We start from the raw sequence: 13,793 nt of genomic DNA, 5'->3' as shown, positions 1-13,793 counted from the left end.
GAAGATTTTTTACCTTCGGAAGCGACATCGGTCTGAGTTTTGGTGAGCCAAGCTTGGAAGTGGTCGACGGAGCGTAAGAAGCGATGTAAATCGCCAGCCTCCTCCAACTTTGCGTCGCGCTCCTTGAGCTGCATTGACAAAAATTATAAATATTTTGTAACTGATCAATTATTTTATATCATATAATTTGAGTCGAGATGGCCCAGTGGTTAGAATGCGTGCATTTTAACCGATGATTGCGGGTTCAATCCCAGGCAAGCACCGCTGATTCATGTGCTTAAATTGTCTTTATAATTCATCTCGTGCTCAACGGTGAAGGAAAACATCGTGAGGAAACCTGCATGCGACAAATTTCATAGAAATTCTGCCACATGTGTATTCCACCAACCCGCATTGGAACAGCGTGGTGGAATATGTTCCAAACCTTCTCCTTAAAGGGAGAAGAGGCCTTTAGCCCAGCAGTGGGAATTTACAGGCTGTTGCTGTGCTGTGCTGTGCATGTAAATAAAACCGCGGAGAATTTAGGCAGTAGCTTTCACTTTTACTTATGTGAAAAGATCTTAAAGTGTATTTTGTCTTATGTTAGCAGTTCTTGTGACCAAATATTGTGTTAGTTTTAATAATATATATATACTATTAAAGATATACTATTAAAGATATTTGGTTTCGGTTCCTATGACACTGTCGTCACACATGTAGACCGAAGGCTTACCATCTGCGTGAGCTGGTCCCAGTTGTCCGTGATGGTGTGAATGCGGTCCCGGATGAGGCGCGCTTCGTCGGGGTGCTCGTCTTCGATGGCGCTGGCCTCGTTCTCCAGCGACGTGATGCGCGCCTGGATGGCGGCCAGGTCGCGCTCCATGCCGGACAGGCGACGTTGTAGTGTCATCACACCTTAAGAAATAGTAAAAAAAGTAAAGTAACAGCCTGTAAATTTCCCACTGCTGGGCTAATGGCCTCCTCTCTCATTTAGGAGAGGGCTTGGAACATATTCCATCATGCTGTTCCAATGCGGGTTGGTGGAATGCACATGTGTCAGAATTTCTGTGGCCATCTCGGTTCATAAGAAATAGTAAAAAATAAAAAAAAATGCATTTTAAATTATCACAATATGGACACTTAAATGTAATAAGGGCTTAAATCGCAAACTCATAATTTAATAACATATATCTACGAAATCTCACCATTGAGATCCATCTCCAGGTTGTCGGTCTGTTGAAGGATTCGCTTCTTGTCTTCGATCCATGAGACGGTCTCACGGCATTCGATATAGAACGTCTGTACGCCTTGAGCTGATTTAAGGTCGTCTTTCTTTCCTTCCGCCTAAAACATTTGTTTTTTATTACAATGTACAATCGATAAAAAAAATAACTTTTGACAACTGAATTTTTGTTTTTTATTATATACGTCGGAGACGGTCATGGATTCCTTAGCGTAACGAAGCGCGGCACGATTCCCGCGAGGCGGCAGCACTGTCGTGACGTCACGACGCTAGTCGCGTACTTCGTGCTACGACGGAGCCTACCCGGTGGAGGCGCTCAGAGACGACTCACTTACGATTCCGCTCTCGTGAAGATGAGTAACTCCATCCTAGGAACTGTCATTCGCTTCGTTGCCAAGTGTGATACAGTGTTTTACTGAATAAGTGTCTTAAGGACTTTAAACGTAGAATAAACGTGTTTTTGTATTCGCGGTTTCCTCTTTGCTCGATCACCCTAGTAATACGCCCCTATGATGTCTGACGATCGTACTGATGTCGCTGTCGATCCGACATATACATATTGCTTAATTTATTTTACAATTGCAATGTACCTTCTCTCTTAGCGAGCTCCAGGCCTGGTTGAGCGCTGCCTGCCGTTCCTGGATGGCGGGCGCTTGAGGGTGCTCCACGTGAATGAGCTGTCGCGCCAGCTGATTCACGACGGCCACGCGAGACGCGTTAGCGTTCATTTCCTTATCGAAACCGTCGTAACTGAAACCAAACAAAAATAAATTAGCTTTACTACTGTGACTGTTTTTACACATACAATATATTTGACGACCTCCGTGGTCGAGTGGTGTGTACACCGGTTTTCATGGGTACGCCACTCTGAGGTCCCGGGTTTGATTCCCGGCCGAGTCGATGTAGATTACCATTAGTTTTCTATGTTGTCTTGGGTCTGGGTGTTTTTGGTACCGTCGTTACTTCTGATTTCCATAACACAAGTGCTTCAGCTACTTACATTGGGATCAGAGTAATGTATGTGATGTTGTCTCATATAATATATGTCGGAGACGGTCATGAATTCCATAGCGTAACGAAGCGCGGCACGAATCCCGCGAGGCGGCATCACTTTCGTTACGTCACGACGCGACTAACTTCGCGCTACGACGGAGCCTACCCGGTGGAGGCGCTCAGAGACGACTCACTTACGATTTCGCTCTTGTGAAGATCAGTACCTCCATCCTAGGAACTGTCATTCGCTTCGTTTCCAAGTGTGATACAGTGTGATACTGAATTAGTGTATTAAGGACTTTAAACGTAGAATAAACGTGTTCCTGTATTCGCGGTTTCCTATTTGCTCGATCACCCTAGTAATGCGCCCCTATGATGTCTGACGATCGTACTGATGTCGCTGTCAATCCGACATATATATATAATAATATAATTTAGTCAAAGCTTTTATATTGAAAGAGTCGAAATAATAATGAAATATTGATATCGCTACGCATGGCGGATGACTCACCGGTGCTTCATGATCTCGACGTCGTCGATGTCCTTGGGCGGCAGCATCGTGTCGAGCATGCGGTCCTTCTCGGCGATCCACTGGTCGGCTGCGTCGGCCTCGGCCAGCAGCTTGCACAGCGACAGCGCGTCGAGAAGGCGCTGTTTGCGCAGGCGCGCCAGCTCGGCCAGCTCGCCGTGGCGCGCGTCGATGGCCGCCAGACGCTCGCGCACCTCGCCGCTGTTCGCGTCCTCGGGGCTCAGCTCGCTCGCCTGTGCCAGCGCATTACCAGTATTAACTTCATTCCTTACTGCTATGTTCGAAACACTATTAATAGGCTATTACCAGTATTAACTTCCTACCATTCCTTACTGCATGGTTCGAAACACTATTAATAGGCTATTACCAGTATTAACTTCCTACCATTCCTTACTGCATGGTTCGAAACACTATTAATAGGCTATTACCAGTATTAACTTCCTACCATTCCTTACTGCATGGTTCGAAACACTATTAATAGGCTATTACCAGTATTAACTTCCTTCCATTCCTTACTGCATGGTTCGAAACACTATTAATAGGCTATTACCAGTATTAACTTCCTACCATTCCTTACTGCATGGTTCGAAACACTATTAATAGGCTATTACCAGTATTAACTTCCTACCATTCCTTACTGCATGGTTCGAAACACTATTAATAGGCTATTACCAGTATTAACTTCCTTCCATTCCTTACTGCATGGTTCGAAACACTATTAATAGGCTATTTGACTGGTTTTTAAAATCAATTTTATATTATTTAGTAGAAGTTAAGAAACCCAGTAACAGTCGTTATTTTTTTTCTAGTACATATTTGCCGAAAAATATTATATTAAAAAATTCCATATTTAAATAGCGCGCAAAAACGCTACTTGGACAATATGTCGCTGCAATGGGGTCGGTGCCGTCACTTTCCTGTGTTTTAATCTGTGGCTAATATGGTACAAAAGCAAAGTTTACAAGAAAGTGACTTCATCATGAGCCCGGCCAATCAGGAACATTTTGTGTTAAGTGACAAACGTTTGAAAAAAGTGCAGTTTTATTTATGGATTTATGAATAAATTAAGTATTATTTTCAACTTTCGTTAGTAAATAATCATTTATAAAACCCATAATATACACTGATACAATGTTCACAATTTATTTTTCGCTTTGTCAAATAGCCTATTGTGTCGTTTAAAATGTATATAAGTACTCTTTCCCCAATTACTTGAATTGTAAACCTTGCTACACTAATTTAATTTACCTGTTGCTTGAGCTGCTGTATGACATTAGCGTAGTGTTTGAGTTCGTCGGTTACATCCTTGTGTTTCTTCAGCAAGCTCTGAACTTGCGCCTCGTCAACGCCGGTATCCTCTGATGATACAAGTCTGTAACGATACAATCAAAATTAATTAAAGTATATAAAATTTATTTGATCGAAAACAATATTTCAGATCAACAACAGCAGCCTGTAAATTCCCACTGCTGGGCTAAAGGCCTCCTCTCCCTTAGAGGAGAAGGTTTGGAACATATTCCACCACGCTGTTCTATGAAATCAGAATCAGAATTTCTATGAAATTTGTCACATGCAGGTTTCCTCACGATGTTTTCCTTCACCGCCGAGTAAGAGATGAATTATAAAGACAAATTAAGCACATGAATCAGCGGTGCTTGCCTGGGTTTGAACCCGCAATCATCGGTTAAGATGCACGCGTTCTAACCACTGGGCCATCTCGACTCGATATTTCAGATCAATCAAATATAAAAAATACATTATAATATGTATATATAGCTTACCTTAGCGTGTCCAGCATCCAGTTGTCGATGTCATCCGCGTCAGCGAATAGTTGGTGATAGCGCACTGCCGCATCGAGTCTGTTCTTGCGGAGAGACACCACGTCGAGAAGATGATTCCACTGGGATAGAATGTCACGGAGACGTTCCTGCAAAGAATGTTTCAATTAATATTTTTCACTTAAATCGAGATACGGGACTACAAACACCGGATTCAGGAATAATTGTACATGATAACATAATAGGCTATTTGACTGGTTTTTAAAATCCATTTTATATTATTTAGTAGAAGCTAAGGAACCTAGTAAAAGTTGTGTTTTTTATTTCTAGTACATATTTACCGAAAAATATCATATTAAAAATTCCATATTTAAATATCGCGCAAAAACGCTACTTGGACAATATGGCGCTGCAACGGTGTCGGTGACGTCACTTTCCTGTATTTTAATCTGTGGTACATATTAGAAAAGCAAAGTTTACAAGAAAGTGACTTCATCATAAGCCCGTCCAATCAGGAGCGTTTTGTGTCACATGACAAACGTTTGAAAAAAAAATCATTTTTATTTATGGGTTTTTGAATGAATTAGGTTAATACCTATATTTTCAATTTTTGTTAGTAAATAACCATTTTTAAACTCATAATATACACTGATTACAATAATTCACCATTTATTTTTCGCATTGTCAAATAGCCTATTATACATGAGTGATATATTAATGTTCTGTAGTCATTAAGTAAGTGGTTATAAGCATACCTGGATCCTGTCGGCTCCGAAGTGTCCCTGCGAGATGAGCTCGTCGCCGACGGCCGCGACGCTCATGAGTTGCGGCTCGTGAGCGAGCACGTCCGCCTCTAACGCCTTGTGCTTAGAGATCAGCAAGTACACTGCGAGACAACGGATTATTTGTTATATCGTATTCTTATAAAACTCAATACATTTATATAAATGCAAATAAAAAATGGAGATGTAAAAAAATGTGAAAATTATTTACAACAACAACAATAGCCTGTAAATTCCCACTGCTGGGCTAAAGGCCTCCTTTCCCTTTAAGGAGAAGGTTTGGAACATATTCCACCACGCTGTTCCAATGCGGGTTGGTGGAAATTTTTTTTTTTTTTTTTAACTATTTGTTGGCGCCTACGTGTGGACCTGCAATACATTTATTTTATATGACATTTTGTCTATGTTAACTACGATATTCTAAATAAATTTGTAATCCTTTTTTATCTATGTACATACGTCACTTCCTTTACATTTCAAATTTGGATATCATTCCGCTACGATTTCTTGTCATAGTAACACTTGTATCTTCAGATAAAAGTATTTAGCAAAACCAAAGAAGTTTTCTTTACCCTGCCTAAATACCGAACACTATTTAAGCATAATTTCATGTTCATTATCTCTTTTTACCTTTTACTTAAAACTTTGAATTTCAATTCGATTGGACACAAAATATTTAATATATTTTTTCTATAATTTGACAGCACTAACAGCAAAAACAGCCTATAAATTCGCACTGCTGGGCTAAATGCCTCCTCTCCCTTTGAGGAGAAGGTTTGGAACATATTCCACCACGCTGTTCCAATGCGGGTTGGTGTAATACACATGTGGCAGAATTTTTATGAAATTTGTCACATGCAGGTTTCCTCACAATGTTTTCCTTCACCGCCGAGCACGAGATGAATTATAAAGACAAATTAAGCACATGAATCAGCGGTGCTTGCCTGGGTTTGAACCCGCAATCATCGGTTAAGATGCACGCGTTCTAGCCACTGGGCCATCTCGACTCTTAATTTTTTAATTTGACAGAATGTACTTTTAAACCAACCTGTAGTAAGATCATGGCCGATGTCGTCAACTGAGACGATTTGTTCCTTTTCCTTGATCCAGTTCTCTTCATCGGCCATATCCCAGTAGAACTGCCACAGTTTGCGGCTATCTTCGAGGCGCTTTCTAGCACGTAAAATATAACATTTATATAATAATTTCACGAAATAAACAAGCAGTGTAATCATTTTTAAATATATAATACAGGGAAATACATTAGGTTCTGATATATTCACGACCTCCATGGTCGAGTGGTGTGTACACCGGTTTTCATGGGTACGCCAATCCCGGGTTCGATTCCTGGCCGAGTCGATGTAGATTACCATTAGTTTTCTATGTTGTCTTGGGTCTGGGCGTCTGTGGTGCCGTCGTTACTTCTGATTTCCATAACACAAGTGCTTCAGCTACTTACATTGGGATCAGAGTAATGTATGTGATGTTGTCTCATATTTATATTTATTTTTCCACAGATAGCAATCTGTACAAGCAATACCTGCGCTCGACGGCGAGATGGACGAGCTCGGCGTAAGCGTTCTCGAGCTGCTGGATTCGCTCCACCGTGATGGCGGGGTCGCAGGGCCGGTAGCCGCCCTCCTCTTGCTCCAGGAACCGCTGTGATTGACCCACTACCACCTGCAGGTGACATGATACATTGTTCACGCGTTAAGAAACATCGGACAATGATTGCTGTAATGTTGTCTTAAATTTTCGCAATTATTACACATTTAAATAAAACTAATTATAACGGATGAATCGCGTATATTAATTATTTTTAAACTACCTTTATTTTTAAGTCTACCCGTGACCACGAACACTGCAAAGTGCTCGAAACGTCGGGATGTTTAAAAATAATTAATATACGCGATTCATCCGTTATAATTAGTTTTATTTAAATTATTGCTGTGTTATAAATTTATTTTGTTGTTTTATATGTCGGAGACGGTCATGAATTCCTTAGCGTAACGAAGCGCGGCACGATTCCCGCGAGGCGGCAGCACTGTCGTGACGTCACGACGCGACTAACTTCGTGCTACGACGGAGCCTACCCGGTGGAGGCGCTCAGAGACGACTCACTTACGACTCCGCTCTCGTGAAGATCAGTACCTCCATCCTAGGAACTGTCATTCGCTTCGTTGCCAAGTGTGATACAGTGTGATACTGAATTAATGTATTAAGAACTTTAAACGTAGAATAAACGTGTTCCTGTATTTGCGGTTTCCTCGTTGCTCGATTACCCTAGTAATACGCCCCTATGATGTCTGACGATCGTACTGATGTCGCTGTCGATCGGACATATATAATTTTTAGTTATATATTTTTATATATTTTTTGTATTTAATTTATATGTACTATATACATAAACTTTTCAATTTAGTGTGCCGTGTACATAATTAAATTTCACATAATAACCTTAACGCGCTCCCCGAGGACGTTGATATCGGCCTCGACAAGAGCGTGCTTCTGAAGCAAGTCTTCGACACCCATCAGATGTTTGCCGTAGTCGTCCGTCAGCAGACGCATCTTGATTTCTTCCATGGAGTCTAAGATGTAGAGCATCTCCTGTCAAGTACAAAATGAATAAATGAGAGGATGTTTCTAGTGGAAGTCTCCTACCCGGGACATGAGGTTTGGTGGAGGCTCGTGGGCACCTGGAAGTTCTGCTGCAGCTGCAGCGACAGCTCTAAGCGGGCGCGGCGCGCGCGCAGCAGCTCGAGCAGGTAGGCCCACAGGCGCAGCACGTTGTCGCGCCGCGCGCACACGCGCTCCATGTCGTGGTAGCTGCGCCAAAAACATTATTCCATTCACTTATAGTAAGACACAACTTAGATGTCGCATCGGCAAAATTCGTAAAACCGATCACATCCGAATTGAGTACGCTATCCCAAATTATCAATATTTATTTCTCATGCAAATATGGTCTTTGCACAAACGTAATAACTTGTAACATCACATGACCTAATATATTCGTCAATTTGACACTTCGATTTACATGCACTTGCTTTCTCTGACGCGTGAATCTGTAGCGACGAATAGCGTCGAATGGCGCGATAGGGAGCTGTTTCTATTGGCTGTGTAAATCGGCAGTAATCGGTTTTATTTTCATTTCATTGCATTTTCCGATGCTACATCTAATTTGTGTCGTACTATACATACATTTCGATCAGAATTTAAATATTAGATTTCTTCAATTAAAATATTTGTACGATGAGTATATCTACATATTATATATGTGCTAAGACAGATATCGATTAACAAAATCAAAATAAACTTTATTCTAGTAGGCTTTTAAAAGCACTTTTGAATCGTCATTTTACAATTAAGTGAAGCTACCACCGGTTCGGAAAGTAGATTCTACCGAGAAGAACCGGCAAAGAAACTCAGTAACTCTTTTTTAACATTTAAAAAATACGTCATTTTAATTAAATACAATTATTTAAATTAATATATCATGCTTGGAAGTCAACAGGTATTAACTCCACGCTTTTTTATCATCTATAAAATCTTGTATCGAATAATATGCTTTTTCTACCAATGTATTTTTTACAAACGATTTGAATTTACTAAACGGCAAAGTTAAAAATGTCTGCGGGATTTTATTATATTAACAGATGTTGATATTCAAATTAGAAAATATATAGAAGTTAAACTTCACATGAATTACTAAAATAATATATTTTTTTTAATGATTTTTAAATCTGTTTTAACAACAAACTTAAATGTAATCAAAATATTCCCCACTCACCGCTCAGCCTGTAGCTCGGAGCATACGGCAACCACAGCTTGCACTCGCTCCTCGTAAGCGAAGATGTCTGTCTCGATGGCCTCGTGTTTCTTGGCGGCCGCTTCGACGGCGGCCAGATCGAAGCCAAAGTTGTCCTGACTGACGAGCCTCTGGTTCTCAGAGAGCCAAGTCTCACGCATCTGAGCTTTGCGGTTGAATCTAGAAATGAACAAAAATGTTAACAAAATGCAATACCTAAATTAGTCTAGATCAATATTGATAAGATTTTATAGACAAGTTTTTTAAATCATAGCTTTTGCAGATCAAGATATTTTTTTTATGGTATAGGTTGGCGGACGAGCATATGGGCCACCTGATGGTAAGTGGTCACCATCACCCATAGACAATGACGCTGTGAGAAATATTAACTATTCCTTACATCGTCACTGCGCCACTAACCTTGGGAACTAAGATGTTATGTCCCTTGTGCCTGTTACACTGGCTCACTCACCCTTCAAACCGGAACACAACAATACTGACTACTGTTATTTGGCGGTAGAATAACTGATGAGTGGGTGGTACCTACCCGGACGGGCTCGCACAAAGCCCTACCACCAAGTAAATATAGTATTATAACTATAATAATAATAATATCAAACTCACCTGGCAGCGAGCTGTTCCAGTTTCTCCTGGCGAATGAGCTCCTCCCTCAAGGCCAGCTCCCGCTCGTGCTCAGCCTTCTCGAGGCGCTCCCAGGCGCGGTTGATGTCGTGGATCATGCGACCCTCGCGGGGCGTGTAGGGCTTCTGGTTGGCTGCGCGCATGCGGGATTGCAGCGTGAATAGCAACACTTCCAGGTTACCTTTCTCGACGAATCTGAAAAAAATTGTAACGTATAGATATGAAATTAATTACATCCCTAATTAAATTACATATATTGATTCAATTCAAACTCAAACTCAACTCAAACTCAAATTCCTTTATTCAATATAAAAGCATTACACTTACTTATTGATTGTCAAATTAACACTACCACCGGTTCGGAAAAAGGAACACCCTGACCTGAGAAGAACCGGCGATAGAAACTCAGCGGGTCTTTTTTTTCTGTTATTTTTTTTTTGTCAAATTTATAAGGTACATAGTAGTATATGATTAGAAATAGCCAGGAGGCGATCGTTTCATTCCCAAGGTGTGCTATCAAACATAAACTCGCTAATTGTATAGTAACCTTTTGCACACAAGCGTTCCTTAACAATTTTTTTTAAATTTGGCAACAGAAGCATTTTGAACGCTTTCTGGGATCCTGTTGTAGAAGCGTATACATTGCCCCACAAAAGAGTTACTGACTCTATGCAGTCGAGTAACAGGAGTAACAAGATTGTGTTTGTTCCTTGTACCAATGTTATGAGAATCACATTTTCTCATAAAAACATTAATATTTTTCCGTACATACAAAACATTACAAAATATGTATTGAGAAGCAACAGACAATATCTTAATTTCTTTAAATCTATACCTTAATGATTCCTTGGCTCCTAGGTTATAGAGTATACTATTGCTTAATTTTCGAAATGAAAAGTAGTTAATCTCTAGTGTTTTGTTAAACAAATATGTATATTGTTAAACTGCATGTTATGACAGTCTTAGAGAGACACACTTTATATCAAGTCTAAATATGGTTACACTATTATTTGTATAAGTGTTGTGACAGTTGACCCTCAATAAAAAAAAAACAATAAATTAATAATTATTCGTACTTAGGAGGTTTCTCAACGGTGCGGTAGTTAGCGAACTGTATGAGCTGTTGACGCACTCCCTCCAGCGAGTTGGCGAATGTTCTGTCGCCCAGAGCTTCGATTGTGCGCTCGATCCATTGGAGGAGATCGCTGAAACAACACGAGATACCATAGAAATACAAGACAAAAAAAATAATAACCTTTAAAATTACCTATTACGCTTTTCATAAGTTTTTTTTTTTCTTTTAGCATGATACAAAATAGCAACAAATTATTATAGTACAGCATAAGTTTTATAAACTTTACCGTGTACCATAGTCACCGTATTTTATTTATATAAAGAAATAATAATAATAATAAAGAAATAAAACAAAAATAGGGTAGGCAAAGAAAATTATACAAAACAGATAAATTAGAAGCGACAAACACTCTCATCATTATGACGCAAGACGAAAACAATATGATCCGATCGCCCCGCCTAGTGTATTATACAGGCTGTTACAAACAATCCAAATTTACTTTATGATTGAAAGTTTAAGATTGTAACGTAACTCATATCAGTGATAAAGAACTTTTCGAAATAATTATAAATGTGAAAGTAACTCTGTCTGTCTATTGATCTTTCACGAACAAACCGCTGAAGCGATTTTGATGAAATTTGTTATAAAGCAAACTTCAACTCCAAGAAAGGACATATGCTACGTTTTTTGCCTAACATATAACGAGCGAAGCCGCTGGCGACTTCTAGTATATAATAGTAATTCATAAATATATATCAGAAAACTTTACGATTATCAAAGACAAATTAGAAAAACATGAAGGTGTTGATCTGTTACCTGGTGAGTGACTCATACTCCTGCATCATCTTCTCGTTCTCCATAGCGATACCGACCACCTTGCCGATCCTCTTACCCTGAACCGTCTCTTGCTTCATCTTGCTGAAGTAATGATAGTATGTGACCACATATGTGATGATAGATCTCTCATCTGGATGCTCAACTGCGATGTCTGTAAAAATTAGAATATAATTAAAATAGTTGATTTTACTCTTTAATCGAAATCTTGATTATTTATGTAAAGTAAAAAAGTAAAGTAACGGCCTGTAAATCTCCCACTGCTGAGATAAGGCCTCCTCTTCCATTAAGGAGAGGGCTTGGAACATATTCCACCACGCTGTTCCAATGTGGGTTGGTGGAATACACATGTGGCAGAATTTCTATGAAATTTGTCACATGCAGGTTTCCTCACGATGTTTTCCTTCACCGCTGGGCACGAGATGAATTATAAAGACAAATTAAGCACATGAATTAGGGGTGCTTGCCTGGGTTTGAACCCGCAATCATCAAAAATCAAAATCAAAATAAACTTTATTCAAGTAGGCTTTTATAAGCACTTTTGAATCGTCATTTTACAATTAAGTGAAGCTACCACCATCGGTTGAGATGCACGCGTTCTAACCACTGGGCCATCTCGACTCAAAAAACTTGATTATTTATGACGAAACACATATCCCAATAGACGTTAACATTACTGCAGATATGTCTCTACTTGTAAAAAAATTTTTTTAATGATAACCAAAATCTGTTATTGTAACATTTGAGTTGGTTAGAGATATGAAATTAACTTTAACGAAATCCATAAATCTAAATCAAAACCGGCACTAATTTGTTTTGTTCTAGATTAAGTTGCGACTAGAATGATTTCCAATAACGACTAAGCCGTGACGAACATATCACATACACGAAAAACATCATCACTAGCAACTTAGATGATATTCGATAAAGACTCGCTTTATATTTTGAATATTTATTCATAAATGACAATAATGCAAAATTACTGCAAATTAGGAAAGTGGCTGATAACAGCCACAGCGATAATACTATTCACCTGTGCCGGGGATATTATTGTGCAGAAGTATATGCACAAATACCCATTAAACGGCAATTCGCCCAGCGACAGTGCCATAATATTGATGTGCCAATTTTCTTGACACGAAAGAGTACACATACAAATTCCAAATATAATAAATGAAATCCAAACTAAAGGCTGTTTTACTAAGAATTCATATAATTTTATTTTTATGGTATAGGTCGGCGGACGAGCATATGGGCCACCTAATGGTAAGTGGTCACCATCACACTGTAAGAAATATTAACTATTCCTTACATTGTCAATGTGCCACCAACCATGGAAACTAAGATTTTATGTCTCCATGTGCCTGTACTTACACTGGCTCACTCACCCTTCAAACCGGAACACAACAATACTGAGTACTGTTATTTGGCGTTAGAATAACTGGTGAGTGGGAGGTACCTACCCAGACGGGCTTGCACAAAGCCCTACCACCAAGTATAAAATATAACAGAAAAAAGACACAGAGCCGGCTCAAATAAAAGTAAACGTTAATTCAAATGAAGGAACATCTTAACCAACCTTCAGCATCCAACAATTTGGTAAGACCGAGTTTCTCCTCAGCCACATTAAAAGCATTGTTCAAATTGTGAATGTGATTGCTTCTGTGTAATTTCTCGAACTGTATGAGGTCCGGTCTGTGTTTGTGTATGATGGCGTTGAACGCCAACCCGTCGCGCCAGGATGTCGTGAAGTTGCGTACGTTCACGTTGTTATAGCCGGCCGTTTTCATTTGACACCACAATAGCAATGCGTCCTTAGCGGACTTTGTCTCTTTATTGTCTGTTTCTTCAATAGTAATATCTTGAATCTGAAACGATACATGTTAATGAAAAGTCATATCATAACATATTATCTCATTACATATTGCGATTTTTTAACACAAAATATTTAATACAAATAAGGAGTATTTTACAAATCATATGAGTGTAAATATATTTATATTCAAATAATTGAAGCTTATTTAATCCCACGCTTAACCGCATCTTCACCCTTATGGGATGTAGATTCAAAGGTTTATATTGCTAGCTTGTTACCTGCGGTTTTGCACGCATAGAAATTGACTATATTAT

General features: G+C 39.4%; 1 protein-coding gene across 12 annotated transcripts in view; it reads right to left on the bottom strand.

The window, feature by feature from the left end:
• Positions 1–13,793, bottom strand: part of LOC124535788 (spectrin beta chain) — a 63,057-nt gene that overhangs the window by 15,190 nt on the left and 34,074 nt on the right. For all 12 annotated transcript variants that reach the window (XM_047112123.1, XM_047112131.1, XM_047112128.1 and 9 more), the window contains exons 5-21: positions 13,243–13,531; positions 11,646–11,817; positions 10,831–10,959; positions 9,737–9,949; positions 9,095–9,292; positions 8,001–8,130; positions 7,762–7,911; positions 6,845–6,984; positions 6,353–6,477; positions 5,278–5,408; positions 4,526–4,671; positions 3,993–4,116; positions 2,727–2,977; positions 1,813–1,972; positions 1,185–1,323; positions 713–894; positions 14–128 (exon numbers count right to left, since the gene is read on the bottom strand). In XM_047112123.1, the coding sequence (XP_046968079.1) occupies positions 14–128; positions 713–894; positions 1,185–1,323; positions 1,813–1,972; positions 2,727–2,977; positions 3,993–4,116; positions 4,526–4,671; positions 5,278–5,408; positions 6,353–6,477; positions 6,845–6,984; positions 7,762–7,911; positions 8,001–8,130; positions 9,095–9,292; positions 9,737–9,949; positions 10,831–10,959; positions 11,646–11,817; positions 13,243–13,531 (2,794 nt within the window). The remainder of the gene's footprint in view (positions 1–13; positions 129–712; positions 895–1,184; positions 1,324–1,812; positions 1,973–2,726; positions 2,978–3,992; positions 4,117–4,525; positions 4,672–5,277; positions 5,409–6,352; positions 6,478–6,844; positions 6,985–7,761; positions 7,912–8,000; positions 8,131–9,094; positions 9,293–9,736; positions 9,950–10,830; positions 10,960–11,645; positions 11,818–13,242; positions 13,532–13,793) is intronic.

The sequence above is a fragment of the Vanessa cardui genome, chromosome 15 (assembly GCF_905220365.1).
Source record: "Vanessa cardui chromosome 15, ilVanCard2.1, whole genome shotgun sequence".
Classification (NCBI taxonomy): domain Eukaryota; kingdom Metazoa; phylum Arthropoda; class Insecta; order Lepidoptera; family Nymphalidae; genus Vanessa; species Vanessa cardui.
This window is presented reverse-complemented; position numbering and strand designations above follow the sequence as displayed.